This window comes from Haliotis cracherodii, unplaced genomic scaffold (genome assembly GCF_022045235.1).
Source record: "Haliotis cracherodii isolate W230 unplaced genomic scaffold, xgHalCrac1.p SCAF_22, whole genome shotgun sequence".
Lineage (NCBI taxonomy): Eukaryota > Metazoa > Mollusca > Gastropoda > Lepetellida > Haliotidae > Haliotis > Haliotis cracherodii.
In genome coordinates this window covers 4824148-4848816 of record NW_027266278.1, presented here as the reverse complement: position 1 = coordinate 4848816, position 24669 = coordinate 4824148, and the positions used below count along the sequence as shown (strand labels likewise).

Sequence of the window (24669 nt, the reverse complement as noted above, 5' to 3'; positions counted from 1 at the left end):
CCTGTTCCCACTTTCCAGTTGACCACATCATCGTTGAAAGTTTCATCTGTGTAACACTGAGTTTGTTTCTTGTTTAACGCCGCACTCAGCAATATTCCAGCTATATGATGGCAGTCTGTAAATAATCGAGTCTGGTCCCGAAGATACAGTGATTGACATCATGAGCATTGATCCACATAATACACATGCACTGACCTGCATCAACCAAGTCAGCGGGTCTGACTACCCGATCCTGTTTGTCGCCTCTTACGACAACCATAGTCGTCTTTTACTGAAAGCATGGGTTGCTGAAGACCTATTCTACCCCAGATATTCACGGGTCACACTGAGTACCAAGGTGGGCTGTGTCCATGAATTTCCACAGCATTAGAAGCAAGGTGTACTGGGGACAAGACCTGGTCCTCCACAGGGAGACGGCAAGGTGTACTGGGGACAAGCCCTGGTCTGCCACAGACAGACAGCAAGGTGTACTGGAGACAAGCCCTGGTCCTCCACAGACAGACAGCAAGGTGTACTGGGGACAAGCCCTGGTCCTCCACAGACAGACAGCAATGTATACTGGGGACAAGCCCTGGTCCACCACAGACAGACAGCAAGGTGTACTGCGGACAAGCCCTGGTCCTCCACAGACAGACAGCAAGGTGTACTGGGGACAAGCCCTGGTCCTCCACAGACAGACAGCAAGGTGTACTGGGGACAAGCCCTGGTCCTCCACAGACAGACAGCAAGGTGTACTGGGGACAAGCCCTGGTCCTCCACAGACAGACAGCAAGGTGTACTGGGGACAAGCCCTGGTCCTCCACAGACAGACAGCAAGGTGTACTGGGGACAAGCCCTGGTCCTCCACAGACAGACAGCAAGGTGTACTGGGGACAAGCCCTGGTCCTCCACAGACAGACAGCAAGGTGTACTGGGGACAAGCCCTGGTCCTCCACAGACAGACAGCAAGGTGTACTGGGGACAAGACCTGGTCCTCCACAGACAACAAGGTGTACTGGGGACAAGACCTGGTCCTCCACAGGGAGACAGGCAAGGTCACTGAACTGAACACATTTTTTAACTATACTTGCGTTAATGCGACTATTATGAATATTTCTGTGTATTTGACGAAATAATGGCAAAAACTTTCTTACACTTCATATACGCAGCTCACAGAGAGCAACCACAAACCAAAGCTAAGACATCAGCTATGAACCCATTTCTCACCAATCCACGGAGACTCTTGTAATTGATGTCATCTTATCATCACTCCCATCATCACAGCATGGATAATAATCTCGAGGTTTATTTTGAAACTCTAATGGAATGATGTTCAACAAGTTAGGATGCATTTAGAAACTGGTATGAATGGCTCCAGTGTTTACAAAGTAAGACTTAAAATCTACCACAGTGTGATGATAAGTCCCATCAGGATCGTCTCCCATGATGGCCCCACATAAATACGGTTATCACGATTTGTTCATGTAGATAGTCCAGCTGTTGACAGCCTGGTATTTATAGTGGGAAATCTTGCCAATGTGTGATAACTCATATAGACATACCGTATTTGACATAATAAGCGCCCCACTCTAATAAGCGACATTTGCTGATATATTGGCTGGTGAACAATACCAATTAGCACCCTTTCCGATTGATCAATGTACACAAGACTTATTAATTCGTGTATAATACGCACTCGTGTGCTATATGCGCCCTTAATTATGGGCAATAAAATTCTGGAAAAATATAATTGTCGCACATAAACATTTCAGGCTGTCAGCATAACCATGAAATTTATCTTTCAACTTTGTTTTTGTTTCACCAAAATAACATTATAATAAGAACCCCCTATTTCTAATTTAGAGAGCGCCCTGGGCGCTTATTACGTCGAATACGGTATCTTTCACTCCAATTGAATTATAACCCATGGGTATTCCGAATTGGTTGATATTATCAGGATATAACATTTATACTAAGTTTTAATATAAAAATTAGATCCACAGCAATTGCTTTTATAACTTATCAAGGTGTAACATTTATACAAAGTTACACATGATTATAGAACAGCAAGTAACATATTTTAGGATCCAGGAAAAATGCAGATACCAAATATACGTAGCTTCAGTTATATCTTTTTTGATAGATGCTAGCCTAAGGTAACGAGAACCCATCTCCCAGACATACTATTCAATGACAAAAGTTATGTCTGTATAGTTTTATAGATTGCCTTGAACTATTTTATTTAAGTAAATCTGTCATCACCTATATTAGAATAGCATTGAGCAAATACTTCAATTTACCCCCATACAACCTCGTTTATTGTGATACCATAATCTCTTTTCAAGCAACCAGTAAATATGTCAACAAGATGAGTGCCAGTCCAACAGGATTAAGTATTCCCCTCTGTCTAGTCATTCATCACCCGATTGTGTATCGTTAGCTCGTCACGCCGAAGACCTGGGTTCGATTACCAACATGGGTACAATGTGTGAAGCCCATTTCTGATATCCCCTGCCGTGATATTGCTGGAATATTGCTAAAAGCGGCGTAAAACCGAACTCACTCACTCACCTCATTGTGTATCAACAACCGGCCATGTTCCTTTTTATTGTTCTATTTTTTGTAAAATATATACAGCAGCAAAAATGTTAAACAGAAGAGTTTTGACGCTCATACCAAGCATGTCATTTGGGAGGTTTTGAACATCAGAACAGAACCATAATAATATCACATCATCGTACCCTAGCAGTGTTGCTCATAATCACTGGATTGTCTGGTCCAGACTCGATTATTTATGGACTGCCGCCCAATAGCTGGAATACTGCCAAGTGCAATGTTAAACAAGCAGACTGTAAGACCCGCAATACATTTACCCATGATTTATAACATCTGAATTAATAAGCAACAAAATCACCAAAACATATATTTATTTTTTTGTATAATAAACAAACCTACACTTTCATTTTTTCACCAGATTATTTTTTATTAAAAGGATAATTTGTCAAACAGACCTGTCCGCCCGTTTATGGCATGTTATTTGAAACTAGAACCGTATATTTCTTTTGCCAAATAATGAATGTTCAATACAGAAATTGAAGTTAATGCCAGCTAAAACACCAATCAGGACAAAGTACTTTCTAATTGCCCTATTTTGTTCCTTTCAGTGTTCAACTTATTTTTTATACTAGGTTTTGTTGTGGATTAGGAAATAAACAGTGTGTTTTCAATGTACAGCTAGGCTATCTGTAGATGTGACTACAGTAAAGTGAATTTGGAACCAAACACTTGATCTCTTAACAAGCTGAGAGGGGCGGTCCGGTAGCCAAGTGGTTAAAGCACACATGGGTACAATAAGTGAAGCCCATTTCTGGTGTCCCCCGCCGTGATATTGCTGGAATATTGCTAAAAGCGGCGTAAAACCATACTCACTCACTCACTCACTCACTCACTCACTCACTCACTCAACAAGCTGAGGCCCCACATGGAAAGGGCGTGGCATCACCTACCCCACCTGTTTTCTGACACACAACATGTCAACTTATTTATTTTTTGGGTTACTGACTGACCCGTGAGGATCCGGGGTAGAATAGGTCTTCAGCAACCCATGCTTGCAGTAAAAGGCGACTATGCTTGTCGTAAGAGGCGACTAACGGGATCGGGTGCCGACAGCCTGAAATGTTTATATACGACAGATATGTTTCCAGAATTTAATTGCCCATAATTAAGGGGCGAGTGCGTATTATATGTGAATAAATAAGTCTTTTGTACATTGATCAATTGGAAGGGTCACTAATTGGGATTGTTCACTAGCCAATATATTAGCAAATATAGCCGAGGGCGCTTATTAGAGCGGGGCATTTATTACCTCGAATACGGTACCTCTGATATCAATCTTACTAGTAACATGAACTTTGTTTAATCTATAACTTTTGAAACTCATTTAATAACCTTGCTTGTGTTTTCTAACAATGTCTCCACATTTATTCCTACATGGGCGGGGCAGGGGTGGCCCAGTCGTCTAAGGCACACGATTCGCTGTGCAGAGTTGCTTCCCTTGGGCACGCCAGAAACCTACGATTGTGGGTTCGAATCCCAGTTCACCCCGATTATGTTTCTAGGTTTGTCAGCAGCATACCCGTGCTCTTGGGTTTCACCGAAGTGGTAAACATCTGAGACCTACATCACTTCAGGCTTTCCTTCCACATTAAGCTGACACGCCGTGATATAACTGGAATACTGTTGTAAGCAGCGCTAAACCCAACTCACTCACTCACACACTAACATGGGCTGGCCACTACCCCGGGAGTCTGGTCTTATCTGTAACACGGACTCAGAAATAAAATATCAATTACTGAAAAACAGTCCATATTTAGCTGATATCCATTTGAAATATAATAAGCAACTGGATACAGCATGTCACAATATTATTTCTCACTTCAAAGTTGATAGTACGTGAACTTAATTACCACGTTACATGCACACATTAGTGTTTATATCATCACGCAGTCGTGAAACACCAGTGTTGTGTTTCTAGTGGATAATTTGAGTATGTATGTTAAAAGCTTGGGAGCCTCTGGATGCAAGACTCTTCGCTTCACTAGTAAAGCCAAATGAAGCTTTATGTGAAGCCAGACAAGCGAAATTTTCCTTTACTGAAGCAGAAAGAACTTTAATGCAAGGAACCCTTCTTGCCTATAAAAACATCCGACTCGATGATTCGATAAGTCTGCGATCGAACCTTTCGAAAAACGGTCAATTGCCTCTTGGTCTTTCAATTACATTTCTGCTGTTAAGCCATTGACGCCAAGCTTTGATGTCGTACAACCACAGAAAAAATTCACTTATTTCCTTGGACGAAAAATGTAATCTCCTTTTCGTGCAATCGTGTACCAGAGTGGGGGTTGTCGCTGAAACTGGACTTCGGAGCAGTATCCTTTAACTCTCTTACTCACAGACTTATTGAGGACCTTCCGCCAAGAGCATGTCATTGATTTTTATTGGGTAAAAATTGTGCAGCATTTGATGCCATGAAAGACCTGGAAGTGGACCAATTTGGTAGCGGAGATGGTGATGCCAGTTCTCATTGTGATATGAATGTGTTTACGACACGCCCAGGTATGTGGGACGACTTATCAGATGCTTGTTTAGATTGTGTAAAGTTAGTGGTCCTATGTGAAATTTGGTTGTGTAAAGTATTTACTATACAGGCAGTTGACATATGGTTATTAAGCAGGAGAGTGTTGGGGAATTTCATAGCTGGATGAATTCTGTCATAGCACACCTTTATGACGGCTTTTTATATATGTGTGTGTGTTAGTGTGTGTGTTAGTGTGTGTGTGCGTTAGTGTGAGTTAGTGTGTGTGTGAGTGTGTGTGTGTGTGTGTGAGTGTGTGTGTGTGTGTGTGTGTGTGTGTGTGTGTGTGTGTGTGTGTGTGTGTGTGTGTGTGTGTGTGTGTGTGTGTGTGTGTGTGTGTGTGTGTGTGTGTGTAAGTGTGTGTGTGGCTGTGTAAGTGTGTGGCTGTGTAAGTGTGTGTGTGGCTGTGTAAGTGTGTGTGTGTGGCTGTGTAAGTGTTAGTGTTAGTGTGTGTATTTGTGTGTGTGTTAGTTTGTTACTGTGTATGTGTGTTAGTTTGAATAGCTGGATGAATTCTATCATAGCACACCTTTATGACAGCTTTTTATATATGTGTGTGTGTTTGTGAGTGTGTGTGTATTAGTGTGTGTGGCTGTGTGTGTGTTAGTGTATGTATTAGTGTGTGTGGCTCTGTGTGTGTGTGTTTGTGTGTGTTAGTGTGTGTGGCTGTGTGTGTGTGTGTTAGTATATATGTGTGTTAGTGTGTTAATGTGTGTTAGTGTGTGTGGCTGTGTGTGTGTGTGTTAGTGTGTGTGGCTGTGTGTGTGTTAGTATATATGTGTGTTAGTGTGTTAATGTGTGTTAGTGTGTGTGGCTGTGTGTGTGTTAGTTTGTTAGTGTGTATGTGTGTTAGTTTATATGTGTGTTAGTGTGTGTGTATGTTAGTGTGTGTGTGTCTGTCTGTGTGTGTCTGTGTCTGTGTGTGTATGTGTGGACTGATATTGTTTTTTTAGTACTAGCCCAATGAGATACCATGCCACAGTTTGACATTGATAGCCAATCCCCTCCAGTCACACACACTGTATCCACCCAATCCCCTCCAGTCACACACTGTACACACCCAATCCCCTCCAGTCACACACTGTATCCACCCAATCCCCTCCAGTCACACACTGTACCCACCCAATCCCCTCCAGTCACACACACTGTATCCACCCAATCCCCTCCAGTCACACACTGTACCCACCCAATCCCCTCCAGTCACACACACTGTATCCACCCAATCCCCTCCAGTCACACACTGTATCCACCCAATCCCCTCCAGTTACACACACTGTATCCACCCAATCCCCTCCAGTCACACACACTGTATCCACCCAATCCCCTCCAGTCACACACTGTATCCACCCAATCCCCTCCAGTTACACACACTGTATCCACCCAATCCCCTCCAGTCACACACACTGTATCCACCCAATCCCCTCCAGTCACACACACTGTATCCACCCAATCCCCTCCAGTCACACACTGTACACACCCAATCCCCTCCAGTCACACACTGTATCCACCCAATCCCCTCCAGTCACACACTGTACCCACCCAATCCCCTCCAGTCACACACTGTATCCACCCAATCCCCTCCAGTCACACACTGTATCCACCCAATCCCCTCCAGTCACACACTGTACGCACCCAATCCCCTCCAGTCACACACACTGTATCCACCCAATCCCCTCCAGTCACACACTGTACCCACCCAATCCCCTCCAGTCACACACACTGTATCCACCCAATCCCCTCCAGTCACACACACTGTATCCACCCAATCCCCTCCAGTCACACACTGTATCCACCCAATCCCCTCCAGTCACACACACTGTATCCACCCAATACCCTCCAGTCACACACTGTACCCACCCAATCCCCTCCAGTCACACACATTGTACCCACCCAATCCCCTCCAGTCACACACTGTACCCACCCAATCCCCTCCAGTCACACACACTGTATCCACCCAATCCCTTCCAGTCACACACACTGTATCCACCCAATCCCCTCCAGTCACACACTGTACCCACCCAATCCCCTCCAGTCAAACACTGTATCCACCCAATCCCGTCCAGTCACACACACTGTACCCACCCAATCCCCTCCAGTCACACACTGTACCCACCCAATCCCTTCCAGTCACACACTGTACCCACCCAATCCCCTCCAGTCACCTTGTTCAAGCATGACATGGAATATCGAACGTTACGCTGTTTGTAGCACATGGCTACAATATTCTTTATCAAGAGTTTGTTTTATCATTCAAAATGTCAAGATAGTTCCTAAAACATTCTCAAGTATCATTCAAAATAAACATGAAAACATATTTCCAGAGCAGCTTGTTTTGGGGCTGTGAGCATGACAGCTGATAAAATATTCATTTTTATCTACTGGTACTTCCAGCAGCTCATAAAGATACTTCATGCCGACAGCATCACTTCTTTACCACAAGGCAAATGGTTTTGTTTTTTTCAAATCAAATTCATCAAGTCTTTCATTTATATCTGTAGACTGTAACATTCAAATTCACCTTTAAATCTGTTATATGTCTCTCAAAACTTCACATCAAATGCTCCCTTGCACTAATTCATCTCTCTGGTTTAAGAATGGTTAAAAGAATGCTTCTGTAGTCCATTTGCTTGAAAACATTTTCATAAGAGCTGATGCGATGATGGCCTAGTCAGGTATAAGGGTCTAGTCCGGTATTAGGGTCTCATCAGATATTAGGGTCTAGTTGGGTATTAAGGTCTAGTTGGGTATTAGGGTGTAGTTGGGTATTAGGGTCTAGTCGGGTATTAGGGTGTAGTTGGGTATTAGGGTTCAGATGGGTATTAGGGTTTAGATGGGTATTAGGGTCTAGTCGGGTATTAGGGTTTAGATGGGTATTAGGGTTTAGATGGGTATTAGGGTCTAGTCGGGTATTAGGGTGTAGTTGGGTATTAGGGTTTAGATGGGTATTAGGGTATAGTTGGGTATTAGGGTCTAGTTGGGTATTAGGGTTTAGATGGGTATTAGGGTCTAGTTGGGTATTAGGGTTTAGATGGGTATTAGGGTTTAGATGGGTATTAGGGTTTAGATGTGTATTAAGGTTTAGATGGGTATTAGGGTTTAAATGGGTATTAGGGTTTAGATGGGTATTAAGGTCTAGTCGGGTATTAGGGTTTAGTTGGGTATTAGGGTTTAGTTGGGTATTAAGGTTTAGTCGGGTATTAGGGTTTAGTTGGGTATTAGCATTTAGATGGGTATTAGGGTCTAGTTGGGTATTAGGGTTTAGATGGGTATTAGGGTTTAGATGGGTATTAGGGTCTAGATGGGTATTAGGGTTTAGATGGGTATTAGGGTTTAGTTGGGTATTAGGGTTTAGATGGGTATTAGGGTTTAGATGGGTATTAGGGTTTAGATGGGTATTAAGGTCTAGTTGGGTATTAAGGTTTAGATGGGTATTAGGGTTTAAATGGGTATTAGGGTTTAGATGGGTATTAAGGTCTAGTCGGGTATTAGGGTTTAGTTGGGTATTAGGGTTTAGTTGGGTATTAAGGTTTAGTCGGGTATTAGGGTTTAGTTGGGTATTAGCATTTAGATGGGTATTAGGGTTTAGTTGGGTATTAGGGTTTAGATGGGTATTAGGGTTTAGATGGGTATTAAGGTCTAGTTGGGTATTAGGGTTTAGTGGGTTGATAAGAATGAATGAGAATAATGACAATGGTAATGTGACAATGGTAATGAACATAACATTGATAATGTGGCAATGTGATGATAATAGTATTGTGAAAATGATAATGAAAATGTGATAATTACAATGAACATGACAGATAATGTGACAATGTGATAATGATATTGATACTGACAATGACAATTTGATGACAATGTACTCGTTGCATAATGTAACAAATTGATAATGACAATTTGATGACAATGTACTAATTGCATAATGTAACAAATTGATAATGACAATTTGATGACAATGTACTCATTGCATAATATAACAAATTGATAATGACAATTTGATGAAAATGTACTAATTGCATGATGTAATAAATTGATAATGACAATTTAATGACAATGTACTAATTGCATAATGTAACAAATTGATAATGACAATTTGATGACAATGTACTAATTGCATAATGTAACAAATTGATAATGACAATTTAATGACAACTGCCAGACAACAAAATGGATAAAAAAACTTCTACTTAATTACTTTTACCAAAATATATATTGTTTCAGGAGCCACATGGGCTTCCACTCAAAAAAGCTACTAAAGTTATCTCCCTTATCTCATGAAACACTTCCAAATATGGGCATGGTCAATGTTGGGACATTCCCAAGTTTGAGGCATCTGAGAACATAATGTCTCTTGCAATTCACCATCTTGACCTGAACCATATGTTCCCATGACTTTTCAGGTCAACACTTGACTTTCCTTGCATGTGTTTGTGATGGGTTTCATGGGTGGAGCAGGATATGCTTACCTTTTCGACATCAGTTGGTGTCACCACTGTTTATTAGTGATTCATAACCACATGCCGATGATATAGTTGCAATTGTACAGTGGACTGATTTCAGCAGAGATTTCCTGTACTATATTCGACGTAATAAGCACCCCGCTCTAAAAAGCGCCTACGGCGATATTTGCTAATATATTGGCAAGTGAACAATCCCAATTAGCACCCCTTCCAATTGATCAATGTACACAAGACTTATTTATTCGCGTAAAATATGCACTCGTGTGTTATATGCACCCTTAATTATGGGCAATTAAATTCTGGAAAAAAATAACTGTCGTATATAAACATTTCAGGCTGTCAGCATAAACCGCAAAATTTATCTTTCAACGCTGTTTTTTTCACCAAAATAATGTTCTAATAAGAGACCCTTATTTCTAAGTTTTCAGGGAGCACTGGGAGCTTATTACGTCTAATACGGTAATTATGGAAAAAAAATTGTCGCTGTTATATATCATCATGTTAATTGATACACTGTAACAAATCTCTACTGTAAGACAGTAGAGAGCCTTGTTAAATTATCATAATAAGTAACTCATACTGCAATCCAGGTAATAAAATGCTCTTGATTGTAATCTCTATCAAATACATTACAAGAGTAGCCTTGTGGTTAAAGCATTCACTCGTCACGCCAAAAACCCGGGTTCGATTCCCGACTTGGATACGTGTGGAGCCCATTTCTGGTGTCCCCCGCCGTGATATTGCTGGAATATTGCTCAAAGCAGCGTAAAACCATACTCACTCACTCATTCACATTACAAGAGATACCATGGCATTTGATTGGCTAACCAAGCAATTTTGTTTGCGTTAATGTTTCCATAAATCAAATAAAATGAGGCTAAGTCCACAAATAGACATCATTCAGTCTCTCACAAGCCTCACCAATTCTACTATCAGCCAATCAGGAAACAGTAGATCATCAGTGGGCGTGTCCTATGTTTTTTCCATTTATGGAGACATCAATGCCAAAAGGTTTTGCTTGGTTTGCCGATCAAATGGCATAGAATCACTTGCAATTTATTTATAGCTCATAAAAGTCATTGCTTTAAATAAATACTTTCACAAAGAACAGTTTAGGGAATTGGTAACAATAAACAAGTATGTGACACTTCGTTACCTATGAGTATCTGGACAAGTATCAAGTAGGGACACTAAAGACAGTGTTTTCCTTACAACTCATGTACAGTTTAAACTTAATTAGCTCACGCTATACAGTTGTGTGGAATATGTTATATATCAAGTATGGACACTAAAGACAGTGTTTTCCTTACAACTCATGTACAGTTTAAACTTAATTAGCTCACACTGTACAGTTGAGTGGAATATGTTATATATCAAGTATGGACACTAAAGACAGTGTTTTCCTGACAACTCATGTACAGTTTAAACTTAATTAGCTCACACTGTACAGTTGTGTGGAATATGTTATATATCAAGTATGGACACAAAAGACAGTGTTACCCTGACAACTCATGTACAGTTTAAACTTAATTAGCTCACGCTATACAGTTGTGTGGAATATGTTATATATCAAGTATGGACACTAAAGACAGTGTTACCCTGACAACTCATGTACAGTTTAAACTTAATTAGCTCACGCTATACAGTTGTGTGGAATATGTTATATATCAAGTATGGACACTAAAGACAGTGTTACCCTGACAACTCATGTACAGTCTAAACTTATTAGCTCACACTGTACAGTTGTGCGGAATATGTTATATATCAAGTATGGACACTAAAGACAGTTTTTTCCTGACAACTCATGTACAGTTTAAACTTAATTAGCTCACACTGTACAGTTGTGAGGAATATGTTATATATCAAGTATGGACACTAAAGACAGTGTTTTCCTTACAACTCATGTACAGTTTAAACTTAATTAGCTCACGCTTTACAGTTGTGTGGAATATGTTATATATCAAGTATGGACACTAAAGACAGTGTTTTCCTGACAACTCATGTACAGTTTAAACTTAATTAGCTCACACTGTACAGTTGTCAGGAATATGTTATATAACTAACATTTGAATTACATTCTTTCAAACAGTTTCTAACATGTTATTTGCCGTAAATATATTGACAAACATACTCGAGTTTTGTAGTAACTGCTTTGATAACCTAAAATTGTAAATACAGTTTCAAAATGCCTGTTGACAATGACTGAGAATGATGTGCTTTTCTATAAATATCATCCTCCATGGTGAAGCGCCAAAGGTAGTAGTTTCAATCAGAGGTATTTATGTTGATTTGAAACCTCTGACGAATCAGAGTCAAGTATTTTCCAATCTCATGGCATAAGTATCAGTGATTCTATCAGTGAATAAATATGCTAAAACATGCCATGATGTAGTCATAATAGCCAAGTGCTAAGAGGTAAAAATGAAGTATCTGAAGAATGTTCATAGTCCCTGTGCAGTTGCCATGAATATTTCTTCTGTACCCCACACAGCTATGAGGTAAAAAACCTCAGGAAATCCTTTGAATAGGATGATAAAATGGTTCCTTGTCAAAATGCAGATGTTCCTAATCCATGCATACCATCCCTTTGACCATTTCCATTGGCGCCAAGGAATTCCTGTATATCACACAGCCCCATTAAGTTATATTGCAACTAGTCATGTAATATAGCGCCGTATAGCACTCACAGGGCAGAATATGGCCGAAACGACCACAAGTGCTCATGATAAGGCCGTTATGTTGGCCGAAATTGCGCTTTTATTTCACCACTACTGAGACGTTGACTGAAAAGGGCCAATTTAGCACATACCTATTTCTTGATCTTTAAGGATCTTTGTACTTTGTTCGAGCTTCATTAGATAGGGGCGTTCATTGATTTGAGGACTTGAGGAAGAAGATGGTTCCTTAATAGCGCCGGTTTCTAGATGAGCTTCTTGCCTTTAGAAAACCGAAGAGTATAGAGAGTCAAGGATAAAGCCAGCTCTCCTGAGATTAATTCTGTAATTGCATTACTTGTATCGTGAGGAAAGTGAGTGGCGGACAAATTTAACACTTGACGTTCCTGTGGACATGATTGTAATGCTTGAGAGCAGATTGCCCCTGGAAGTGTCGAGAGCACAGCCTCATGGTGAAGACACCAACCGCTCTGGTAGCAGTGGACGAGCTGCACGAGCTGCACTCTGGTAGGTGCCTGTATATATGCATCTTCTCATGTCTGGGTATGTCATTTGTTTGGGTTGCGGTGCTAATTGCTTATAACTCTGTCTTCCCATCGGTCGTTGTTGTGTTTCCTGGGAAGGATCTTCAGTGTCTCTGCCAGAATGTTAGGTGATCATTGGATGCAAGGTAATGCGGTTGATGTCAGAGGGTGGGAAGTGTGTGGTCGGAATTGTCACACAAGAACTGAACAGGGCCGATTAATTTAACAGAGCAGAGCAAAGCTATGAGATATGATCTCCAGATGCACACCATGATTCAAGGTTTAACACCTGTGTAGGCATATACCAGAGTGAGTGAGTATGGTTTTACTCCGCTTTTAGCAATATTCCAGCAATATCAGGGCGGGGGACACCAGAAATGGGCTTCACACATTGTACCCATGTCGGGAATCGAACCCGGGTCTTCGGCGTGACGAGCGAACGCTTTAACCACTAGGCTACCCGACCTCCCCGCATATACCAGACCTGCACAGAGGACGATATTCAACGCCAAAGCTGCAGCAAATGTCAGTCGAAATGACCAAATGGGAACTACAATATCCTAAATCAAAATAATATATCGTATATCGCCATCTATAAAGCGACCCCATGTATAAGGCGACCCCTCTATACAAGCCTTCGGTGAGTTGTGCGATCTTCCGATCACTTCACTTCGCTAAGATGAATATAAACAGTATTGAATGAAGTTTTCAATAAAATTAATAAAATAGATTTCAAACATCAGTCCAGATATATAATGAACTCATTTTATAACTATACTGTGTAATTACATGATTAGTTTGCGTACTTCAGTACGGATTTGTTGACATGGTATTTCCAGTGTTACATGCTCACAGTAACGTCTTTGTGTTGGGGAAAAAACATTAAAACTCTTCAACTGACGATAAGACACACAAACACACACACACACACACACACACACACACACACACACACACACACACACACACACACACGAAAACCCCTATTTCTAGGTACAAAAAACCTGCCTTATACACAGCGATATACGGTAGTCGTAACTAATACTACGTTTGTGTAGAGGTTTTGTATTCCACTCATAACATTACCACTATGGAGGAAGACCGTTTAATGCATAATTTCACAAAGAAATTTTAAATATGATGTTAAAATATCTGTGAAATTAAGAAAAGGAGGACTTCAAAACAAATACCAATTTAATCAGACCTATAAAAAAATCCGGATTTTGAACAAATTAATTTTTTCGCAATACTCCAGCTGTAACCAGAGACACTTAAAGAGACAGTGCGCTGACTGTTCTGAATCTTTGTTTGTAGACAATCGGCATGGAGCTTTGTTTGTAAACAGTCGGCATGAAGCTTTGTTTGTGAACAGTCGGCATGAAGCTTTGTTTGTAAACAATCGGCATGAAGCTTTGTTTGTAAACAATCGGCTTGAAGCTTTGTTTGTAGACAATCGGCATGAAGCTTTGTTTGTAGACAATCGGGATGAAGCTTTGTTTGTAAACAATTGGCATGAAGCTTTGTAGACAATCGGCATGAAGCTTTGTTTGTAAACAATCGGCATGAAGCTTTGTTTGTAAACATTCGGCATGAAGCTTTGTTTGTAAACAATCGGCATGAAGCTTTGTTTGTAAACAATTGGCATGAAGCTTTGTTTGTAAACAATCGGCATGAAGCTTTGTTTGTAAACAATCGGCATGAAGCTTTGTTTGTAAACATTCGGCATGAAGTTTTGTTTGTAAACAATCGGCATAAAGCTTTGTTTGTAAACAATCGGCATGAAGCTTTGTTTGTAAACAATCGGCATGAAGCTTTGTTTGTAAACAATCAACAATAACACCCGAGCATAATCTGATCTGCTCGTCTTATTCCATTTCTGCTCCAGTGACCAGATCACGGGTGTTGGCTTATCACGTGACCAGACTTTTCTCTTGTTTGTAAACAAACGCACTTATTCTGAAATAAGGACAGACAGGCCTAATGCAAGCCTTTTTGGAGTGATTTACGCATTGTTCTGCATAAGTATATATATATACTACTACAACTGCGACAGTAAGGTGAATTACAAGATAGCTTTACACATCAAAGTGACTGAATATCGCTAGCTCTGCGTAGGGCTTCGATGACCAAACATGGAGGATAAATAGGCAAATAGTTTTTAACATTTTAGGATATTTTCTCCATGAAAGTTAAACATTTCATGACACATGTTTATCTAAATGTCCTGACTCATACAAAAAGAAACAGCTGAAACAGCTGTTGTTTATGCCCACTCAATGGAACAGCTGTTTTCTATCACTTTGAATTTGTTTTAATTCTTTTACAATGTCAAGTTAAAACATGCCGGTTTGATAAATTCGTTGTAGCAGGATCACTCAGAGTACATGGGGTTTTAAACCTAACGTGGAATGCACAAAACCTCATGTACCCCTCGTGATAATACTACAACTTATAATATTATAACAAGGAAAAGACCCTGGATGCATTTTAGGCCAGGTTTTAACACTCATATTAATTTGGTGATGCGTTAATTTAATAATTTACAGTATCTACATGGCAAGGTACGATGGCTGGAATATTGCTGAGTGTGAAAAACAAGCTAACAAACAAATACCTGAAGGTGACTTGCATTTCTTCAGTCTGAAGACAGCAGGTACGACAATAGACAGAAACCAATACTGCAGACAGCCCTAAGAGAACACATCCTTGGCACATGCTAACTCATTTTAAGACAGTGATCTCGGTGTTTACAAATATATGGCTGCCTACACTGCTGGTTATATAAAGGGACTACCGAAACGTTGAGCGTAACAGGTCACGAATTTCCGTTTTTTATAGGTGAGGTGAAATGGGGTTTAACATCGCGTCCAAGATTATTGCACTTATATAGCGACATGCATGCACGTGTGTGTGTGGCTGCTTGTACTATAGCTAGTCCGGATTGATGCCGATTTATAGTGCTAGCATACTGAGATACCATGCCGCAGTTTAACATGAATACCCCACTCAGACACAGTATACTGACTCCGAGCCGACCAGTCCTTGTTTTAGCCCCTTAAATGCTGAGCGCCAGACAGGGTAACAACAAGTACCATCTTTTAACGTCTTTTGGTATGACGTGGCCGGGGATTGAACCCCGGGCCTTCCGCTCTCTCTCTAGACCACGGAAGCAGTTCCGTTTTTTATAGACAAGATGAATTCTGTTAATAAATATTTGAAATATACTACTCAAAACAAGTCAAGGAACACCTACAATTGGAAGACTGTGTGATGCTATACCCTCCAGCCATGGCTAAAGTCATATGAAAAACTCTGTTGGTCTTAAAGTTAGTTTGAGTAGTATATATTAATCCAAATTGTTTGAGTGTGGCTGCTTGTATGGTCTGGACTAAAGTACTCACGGAAATGAAAAAAAATGTTTTTCGCCATTTTAAAAATCGACACAAAGTGTTGCGTAGCTGTAAATACGAAATAACAAAACAACTCGAAAAGTACTAGTCTGGATTTGCTAGTTTGATCTCAGTGAACAATACAAAATGTACTTTACAGGAGGTAATTTGTCGGCACTTTCAACATTCAAAAATAAAACTAAGTCCAAACTGACATAGCAGAAACAGACCATAGGCATTATGCACCTATTCTCACCTGTCGTCAAGGTGTCATAGGTCACCTTGATCTACGTACACCTGGTTATGCCCTGTTTCACAATAGTCTGTTTTATTCACATTTTTACACACTTTTACTTGTAAAAAGGCATGAAAACATTTGATACGCTGTATTTGTGCCACGGCCCGATTAGTACTAATTTAGTTGTTTGAATATTTACATATTTTGTATATTAACCGCATTTATTTAAGATCTGAGTTCGAAAAAACAGGGTTTTTTCATTTCCGTGAGTACTTTAATTCTGTGCTAACCCACTGAGATACCATGCCGCAGTTTAACATGAATACCAAACTCAGACACAGTATACTGACTCCGAGCCGACCATTCTGTATTTTATCCCCTTAATGCCTACACCAGGCAGGGTAACAAGAAGTACAATACTTTTATGTCTGTTTTTGACAGGGATTTCTTATGAATGTGGAAAGGGTTTTGTTGCTTTTATTTATTGGTTTGACCTGGACAGGGGATTGAACCACCAATCTTCCATTCTCCGTGACGCTGTATCCACTAGAACACAGAGGTGGTGTCTAAACATCAAATAGTATGAGAGGCGGTCGCGTAGCCTAGTGGTTAAAGCGTTCGCTCGTCCCGCCGAAGATCCGGGTTAGATTCCCGACATGGGTACAATGTGTGAAGCCCATTTCTGGTGTCCCCCGCCGTGATATTGCTGGAATATTGCTAAATGCGGCGTAAAACCATACTCACTCACTCACTGACTCAAATATTATGACACACAATGAGATAGGTTACACCCTGTGACAATCCTCAGCAGTCGACTCTCACACTAAGCCTGGGGACAAGCGATAGATATTGCCCAGGAATACCATTGTTTTGTTAGTTAGTACATGGTCAGTTTTCTGAGTGGGTGAGTGAGTGAGTGAGTGAGTGAGTGAGTGAGATCAAACATGGATCTACTATCTTAGAAATATCCCCCAAAATGTCTCTAACCCAAAACAACTTTTTCAAATGAAACAATGCTGGACATGATGGATGTTGAAATAACAAAAATGTTCAGCTTCTCTTTCCAGAGAAAAAAATTGAATGTACAAGATTGTTCAATTGTGATACTGAATGTCCTGAAGAAAAATATTCCTTCAGAGAAAATGTTTCATACGTTTTGAAGAAGTGGTGGTAAAAAAAACCCTCTAAGAAATGTTCCAGGCCATACCCCTCCCTTGGGTCCCGACAGTTATTGAAATGTTAATCATGAATCATGTTTGAGGCATCTGTTTATGACAGAGTTTGCTCTTGATCTAGGACAGAAATGATACTGCAAAAATTGGGCTTAAATTGCCACTTTATTCAATATATCACGAAACATTCCTGCTGGTAATCTGCTTAATGGCTCCCTGTCTGAACCCTATGGGAATCCTAGTGTCTATTTGCAGGCTTATGCTTGTCAAATGTAATGCTGTAACACTATATTCAGGTAATGAGATTTATTCAGGATCATCATGAAGAGTATCACCAGGAGATGGTCATCACTGGATGTGCTTATTGCGAAGGTTGTGGAATGCCATAGGCATTATTTGATGTAAACATAACATTTTTACCATTTTGGCACAAAATACTATTTGACAGTTGCTTACAGATCCTCAATCTCTACCATCCCATCACCATGAAATTAAGTTTTACAATCCGATGTGACACAATAGAACAATCAGATGTGACATGATAGAACAATCAGATGTGACACCAAAGAACAATCAAATGTTACACCATAGAACAATCAGATGTGTCTATAGAACAATCAGATCTGATAACATAGAGCAATCATGTGATATGAGAGAACAATCAGATGTGACACTATAGAACAATCAGATGTAATATCAGAGAACAATCAGATGTGATATCAGAGAACAATCAGATGTGATTTGAGAGAATAATCAGATGTGACAACATAGAGCAATCATGTGATATGAGAGAACAATGACATCATAGAACAATCAGATATGATGCTATAGAACAATCAGATGTGACACCACATGTGATATGAGAGAACAATCTGATGTGACACTATAGAACAATCAGATGTGACACCATAGAACAATCAGATGTAATATCAGAGAACAATCAGATGTGATATCAGAGAACAATCAGATGTGATTTGAGAGAATAATCAGATGTGACAACATAGAGCAATCATGTGATATGAGAGAACAATGACATCATAGAACAATCAGATATGATGCTATAGAACAATCAGATGTGACACCATAGAACAATCATGTGATATCAGAGAAAAATCAGAAAAATTATTAACAATTTAGATGTCACACCATAAAAGTTGATGTGACATCATAGCATACCATAATGTGACAGTTATTAACAATCAAATATGATACCAAGTATAACAATGTTAATAGTATATTGGATCAGAAAGGTCAGCCAGGTAAGCTAACATATTGATGTGTCACGACAGAACAATCAGATGTGACACAATTGAACAAAATAAGAAAACACACTGATCCCTCAAAAACAGTATAATCTCATGCAACAATTGCAAACAATCCGTAAAAACAATACAATCCAGCATGGAAGCTGACCTTTCTGGCGACAGCTCTTCAAAGGAAGCCTACATTCCTCAACTCTAACTTGTAAGAGGGAGTTTTTTGTCAATCAAAGAGGCAGGATTGTGCAGTATGTTGATACAGGCCAGCATGTGAACTTTACTAAAAGATCAAGTTGAACTACAATGCGATGACATGACGGCAGTGGCTGAGAAGCAGCGGTCTCAGGTGGCTTGTCAGATTCACCAATGACTGCTAATGGTACAAGATGTTTCTCAGGTCTGCCTAATTGGCCTAATGTCTCTTGTTGGACGTGGAGTGAGCAGTCTGACAGAGGGACATCAGGATGAGATTTATGTTTAGGTCCATCTTTCCGTGGTCCACTGACCTGCAGGCAGTTCAATCTGGTCACAACCAGAACTTGGCCTCACCTGCTTCCAAATGTGGATCTTTAGCGATGAAACTTCTTGGTGAATCATGTTTGTTATTTTATGCCAGCTTAGCAATATTCTAGCAATATCATGGCGGCCTGTATATAATCCACGGTCTCCCAGACAAACCAGTGGTTGATGGTACGAACAACATCCATCACTGGCTGATTATTGTGACACAATCATGTTCGTGAGTGAGTGAGTATGGTTTTACACCGCTTTTAGCAATATTCCAGCAATATCACAGCGGGGGACACCAGAAATGGGCTTCACACATTGTACCCATGTCGGGAATCGAACCCAGGTCTTCGGCGTGACGAGCGAACGCTTTAACCACTAGGCTACCCGACCGCCCCCAATCATGTTAGTTGTTTTATGTTAACTCAGCAATATTCCTGCTATATCATGTCTCAAACAAACCAGTGGTTGATGGTATGAACAACATCCATTACTGCCAGTTCATTGTGACACAATCATGTTAGTTGTTTTATGCCAACTCAGCAATATTCCAGCTACCATGTCTCAGACAAACCAGTGGTTGATGGTATGAGCAACATCCATCACTGCCAGGTTATTGTGACACAAAATATTTATGCCCATTCAGCAATATTCTACCCATATCATGGTTGCCTGTGTAGAACTGAGGCAAGCTGGTGATTGATATAATGAGCATATGCTGCTGGGTTATGACACATGCATTCAGGGAAGTCAACAAGTCCAGAACTCCATCATCATTACAGTTAGCTCTTACTTCTGTGAAGCAAACAGCCAGCAGCTTCATTTAAACTACCATTTTGTTTGTAAGTTATCTCCAATCAACATCAGTTAAGCAGTTAAGAGTGAGTGAGTGAGTGAGTGAGTGAGTGAGTGAGTGAGTGAGTGAGTGAGTGAGTGAGTGAGTGAGGGAAGGAGGAAGGGAGGCAGGCAGTCAGTAGCATTACACAAATTACCTGGACATCTCTATTTTGGTTAGAAACTCACATCTCTTGTGAATTGAAATCAAAAGTGATCAGCACTGAAGTGTTCTGTCACATGTGCGGGAACTGCTTACAGTTGGAACAACACAGTGAGTGAGTGAGTGAGTGAGTGAGTGAGTGAAGATGGAGTGAGTGAGTGAAGAAGATGGAGTGAGTGAGTGAGTGAGTGAAGATGGAGTGAGTGAGTGAAGAAGATGGCATGAGTGAGTGAGTGAGTGAGTGAGTGAGTGAGTGAACTCCTCCCAAACTACCTCACTTTGGGATTTCCTCACATATTAAGCTGAGATGACATAGACATATTGTTAAAGAAGGCATAAAACCACACTGACTCAATAATTTATCATTTATCAAACTTTATCATGACAGAAGGAAATAAGGATGAGAGAAGGCGCCTGGCGCCATAGTTTGGTAGCATGTCCTCTTCCATCAACAAATGCAGAGAAACAGCCAGTAACATTAATGGAGCAATTTGTTCCATCTTTTTGTGTTCAATGACAAATTTTACCATTTCGTACATTTTAATGTCTTTTCCTCTCATTTTTGTGAACTAACCTGTTCTAATTACTGTACATTTTTTTAACAATGTCACTCCACAAACAATATGTGATCAATATCTAGGCTATTTCAACCAAGTGGTTTCCTTGAACAAAAGCATCAGGTCTTCCTACATGTATCATGCAGAGGACGAAAGTCACACAAACTCTACAGAAAAAGCAGGCAATCTACCACCGGGTTTTAACAATGTGTTACAAAGTTGCCACATAATTCAATCTCCAACATTATGCAATTTAAAACGTATGAAAATACCCGCAAAAACATAATTAGGAGATGAGCGCCTTTATGACTTTCGGACCTCCGCATCTCCCACGGGAACGGTAATGTTTCCGAAATGAAGCTCCTATGCTTCTCCTTTGACTTAATCCCAGAATTCTGCTTAACTGCGTAATTTAATTGGATTTCTGAAGAACCATTACTTTCATGGGGCTGTCAGTATCGCTTAGGATTGTTTTGGCTACCAGGTGATAGTGACAAGCTCTCACACATCCAAACCTCGCATCCCATACTTAGGACCTTGAATTCTGTTAACAAATTCACGACTAAGACACAACGGAATTTGTCTGAAAATCGGTTGTAACTTCTTATTAAGGAGGAAATCATTTATAAAGCCATCGTTATTATATTGCGTGGTCCTCATCTCAAGGCTTCGGCCTAAATAGATTGCTAACTAGGCTTTCATCCCAACCCTCCTTACTGAAAGAATTTTGGAAATATGAATGAAAATCCAGCAATAAATATAATGCAGCCTTAGATTCAGAGGTGAGGTGAAATTGGGTTTAACGTCGCGTCCAAGATTATTGCACTTATATAGCGTACGCATGTATGTGTAGCTGCTTGTACTAGTCCGGACTGATGCCGATTTATAGTGCTAGCTCACTTACATACCATGCCGCAGTTTAACATGAATACCCCACTTAGACACAGTATACTGACTCCGAGCCGACCAGTCCTTGTTTTAGCCCCTTAATGCCGAGCACCAGACAGGATAACAACAAGTACCATCTTTTAACGTCTTTTGGTATGACGCGGCCGGGGATCGAACCCCGGACCTTCCACTCTCCGGGCGGATGCTCTACCACTAGACCATGGAGGCGCTCACAGATTCAGAAGGGTAAATGGGGGAAGAAAAAGTAAAGAATAAAATATCTGTATCTCGAATATGAATATAATCAGAGGATTCTGAATGCAAAAAAAAAAAGCTATACTGTTATCGTTGACATTTCATTCATCCTGTTAATTCAGAGTGACATGGCATCCACTCCCAGAGGGATGTACAAATGAGAGTATATTTGTGTTCTGTGGTGTTTTCTTTTGCTAAGATAGAAATTTTCTGAATCAAGGTGGTTAAAGAGATGAAAATTAATTGTTATAGAAAGCTTAGATTTGATTGGGCGGTGGGGTAGCCTAGTGGTTAAAGTGTTTGCTCGGCACGCAGAAGACCCGTGTTCGATTCCCTGCATGAGTACAATGTGTGGTGTCTATTGCTAAAAGTGGCCAAAACCTTTACTCACTCATTCACTAGATTTGACTGGCTCTTAAACCCATGTATCCTTCATGGTGATCAAAGTTTGCTCAGAGTTCCCCTGATGAGACCTTCTATGAAGATATCCTCCAATCTTCATGCAGGGAAGCATCGTACTGGAGCAGGGCCATGAGGGCCATGTGTACCATTGTAAATGCTGATCTTAGCGCTAAGGTGATCTTAGTCAAAATTAAGGTTGCCGCCAATAATAAATTCCTCATCTATTTTGGGATTGTACTCATGTCCAAACATTCTAGAAGTTATTACAAGACATATTATATTGTTTGTTTGTTTAACACCACACTCAGCAATATTTTTATTTCAGATAGAAATCTTTGGCCTGATATTGTTAATGGCAGAATTTTACAATTACAAATGCAAAGTTCCTAATACTACTCTGAGCGAGATACATTCAAAAGAGTTCTCCAGGATAGATTTAACAACTCCAGGTCGGGCTCAGTAATATTTATTGAACGACATACTAGTTTAATAACAGTCGGGGGTGGTCGGGTAGCCTAGTAGTTAAAGGGTTCGCTCGACACACCGAAGACCCGGGTTTGATTCCCGACATGGGTACAGTGTGTGAAGCCCATTTCTGGTGTCCACTAACGTGATATTGCTGGAATATTGCTAAAAGCGGCATAAAACCATACTCACTCACTCACTCACTCACTCACTCACTCACTCACTCACTCACTTTAATAACAGTCAGATGCTGAAGCCAGGCAATATAAACTGTGCACCATGAAATGTCATCATTGATGGAGGAGAAACTACCAGCCCAAAAGTATGTAGTGGTAATGAAACAAATAACATGTTTTAAATTATGGACGGCATAGGAAACGTTGCAAAAGATCTTATTGTTTGGCAAAGTTGAAGGCCACCTGGCCACTGAAAAACTCACTAAGTCCAGACTGCGTGCCCAGCTTGCCCGACCGGAAGTTAAACTTATGTCACTAACACTACCTGTATGTTGAGAACTGGTTGTTGGATTCTGATTAATTGTTTGGGTTAATTTTATATTTAATCAGGTTTCATTTAATTTGTAAAGGGAAGTAAATTTTTTAAATTTTTTTGTATCGCTATGTGCAAGAGACTGTGCTGTGATCGGGGACCGTAGTGATTATAAAACGGTAATTATGCAATAAAATACAAAACTTCGGTAACCGAGAAGTAAGACATTATTAAAGTGACCGTTTATTTTCATATTTCTGTCTAAATATTAGTGTATTCATAGACTTTTCGGCATTATTTTGCAGTCAATCAAGCCGTCAGCGCTACCTTAGTATTTCGTGGCAACGACGCCATTCAACTAGAACAAGAATCTGTTAGAATATGAAACTTAGAATTAGAATAAATGATAAAGTTGAAGAATGATTTGACGTCCTCAATTCTCGAAACCCGCACTGATAACAAGTGAAGTTTTATTAGAAATGGATGCTCTACCACCATTGTGAGTGGCATACTTGAACATGTATTAGTTGCTGAAATTGAATTTGCTCTTCTTTGTCTTGTACTGGGTATCTTAAGTCTGTTGCCTCCACATACCATATTCGACATAATAAGCGCCCACGGCGATATTCGCTAATAAATTGGCCAGTGAACAATCCTAATTAGCACCCCTTCCGATTGATCAATGTACACAAGACTTATTTATTCGTTTAAAATACACACTCATCTGTTATATGCAAACTTAATTCTAATTTTGAGAGCGCCGTCGAATACGGTACACAGAGAGTGAATCTGTGAGTGATTGTGTTGTTCTTGTCCCTTTTTCTTTTATAAAAAAAACAAATCCTTCCTTACCCCATTAATGTTTACAAGGGGCTCTTGCTACCCTGGGCAGTAGCCTCCATTTGTAACAGAAATTTCTGAAATAAAAAGACAATTATAATAAACTTACAACTCTGAAAGTCAGATTGACAAAAACAAAAAAAACAAAAAAATATGGTAGAGGGAAATATGGCTTGTCCCACAAATACAACAAAACATGTCTTTTGTTACCAGCTGCAATGGAACCTATTTCAGTTTCAAAATATTTGACCTTAAAACTCTGCCCTACCTTAAAAAGTCTGTGATTCAGGTGAAAAAGAAATAGGCTAACCGTTGCTGATAAATATTCTTTTTTATGTATTCTGTATAAAAAATAGGTATGATCTAGAATTGCAACATAAAACACTCCTGTACTTTATATACAATATTTTCCCTTGATGCAAAGAGTTTATTCCCTAGTTTC

At 40.1% G+C, this 24669-nt stretch overlaps 1 protein-coding gene across 2 annotated transcripts in view; it reads left to right on the top strand.

The window, feature by feature from the left end:
* The first annotated feature begins 5037 nt into the window (after positions 1-5037).
* The window catches only part of LOC139471395 (neprilysin-1-like), a 173705-nt gene continuing 154073 nt past the window's right edge, over positions 5038-24669 (top strand). Inside the window, exon 1 of one of the 2 annotated variants that reach the window (XM_071253762.1) lies at positions 5038-5094. In XM_071253762.1, coding sequence (XP_071109863.1) covers positions 5070-5094 — 25 coding nt within the window. In that variant the 5' untranslated portion in view covers positions 5038-5069. Of the gene's footprint in view, positions 5095-12669; positions 12753-24669 lie in introns of those variants that run through there. The other variant, XM_071253759.1, reaches the window with a different exon arrangement.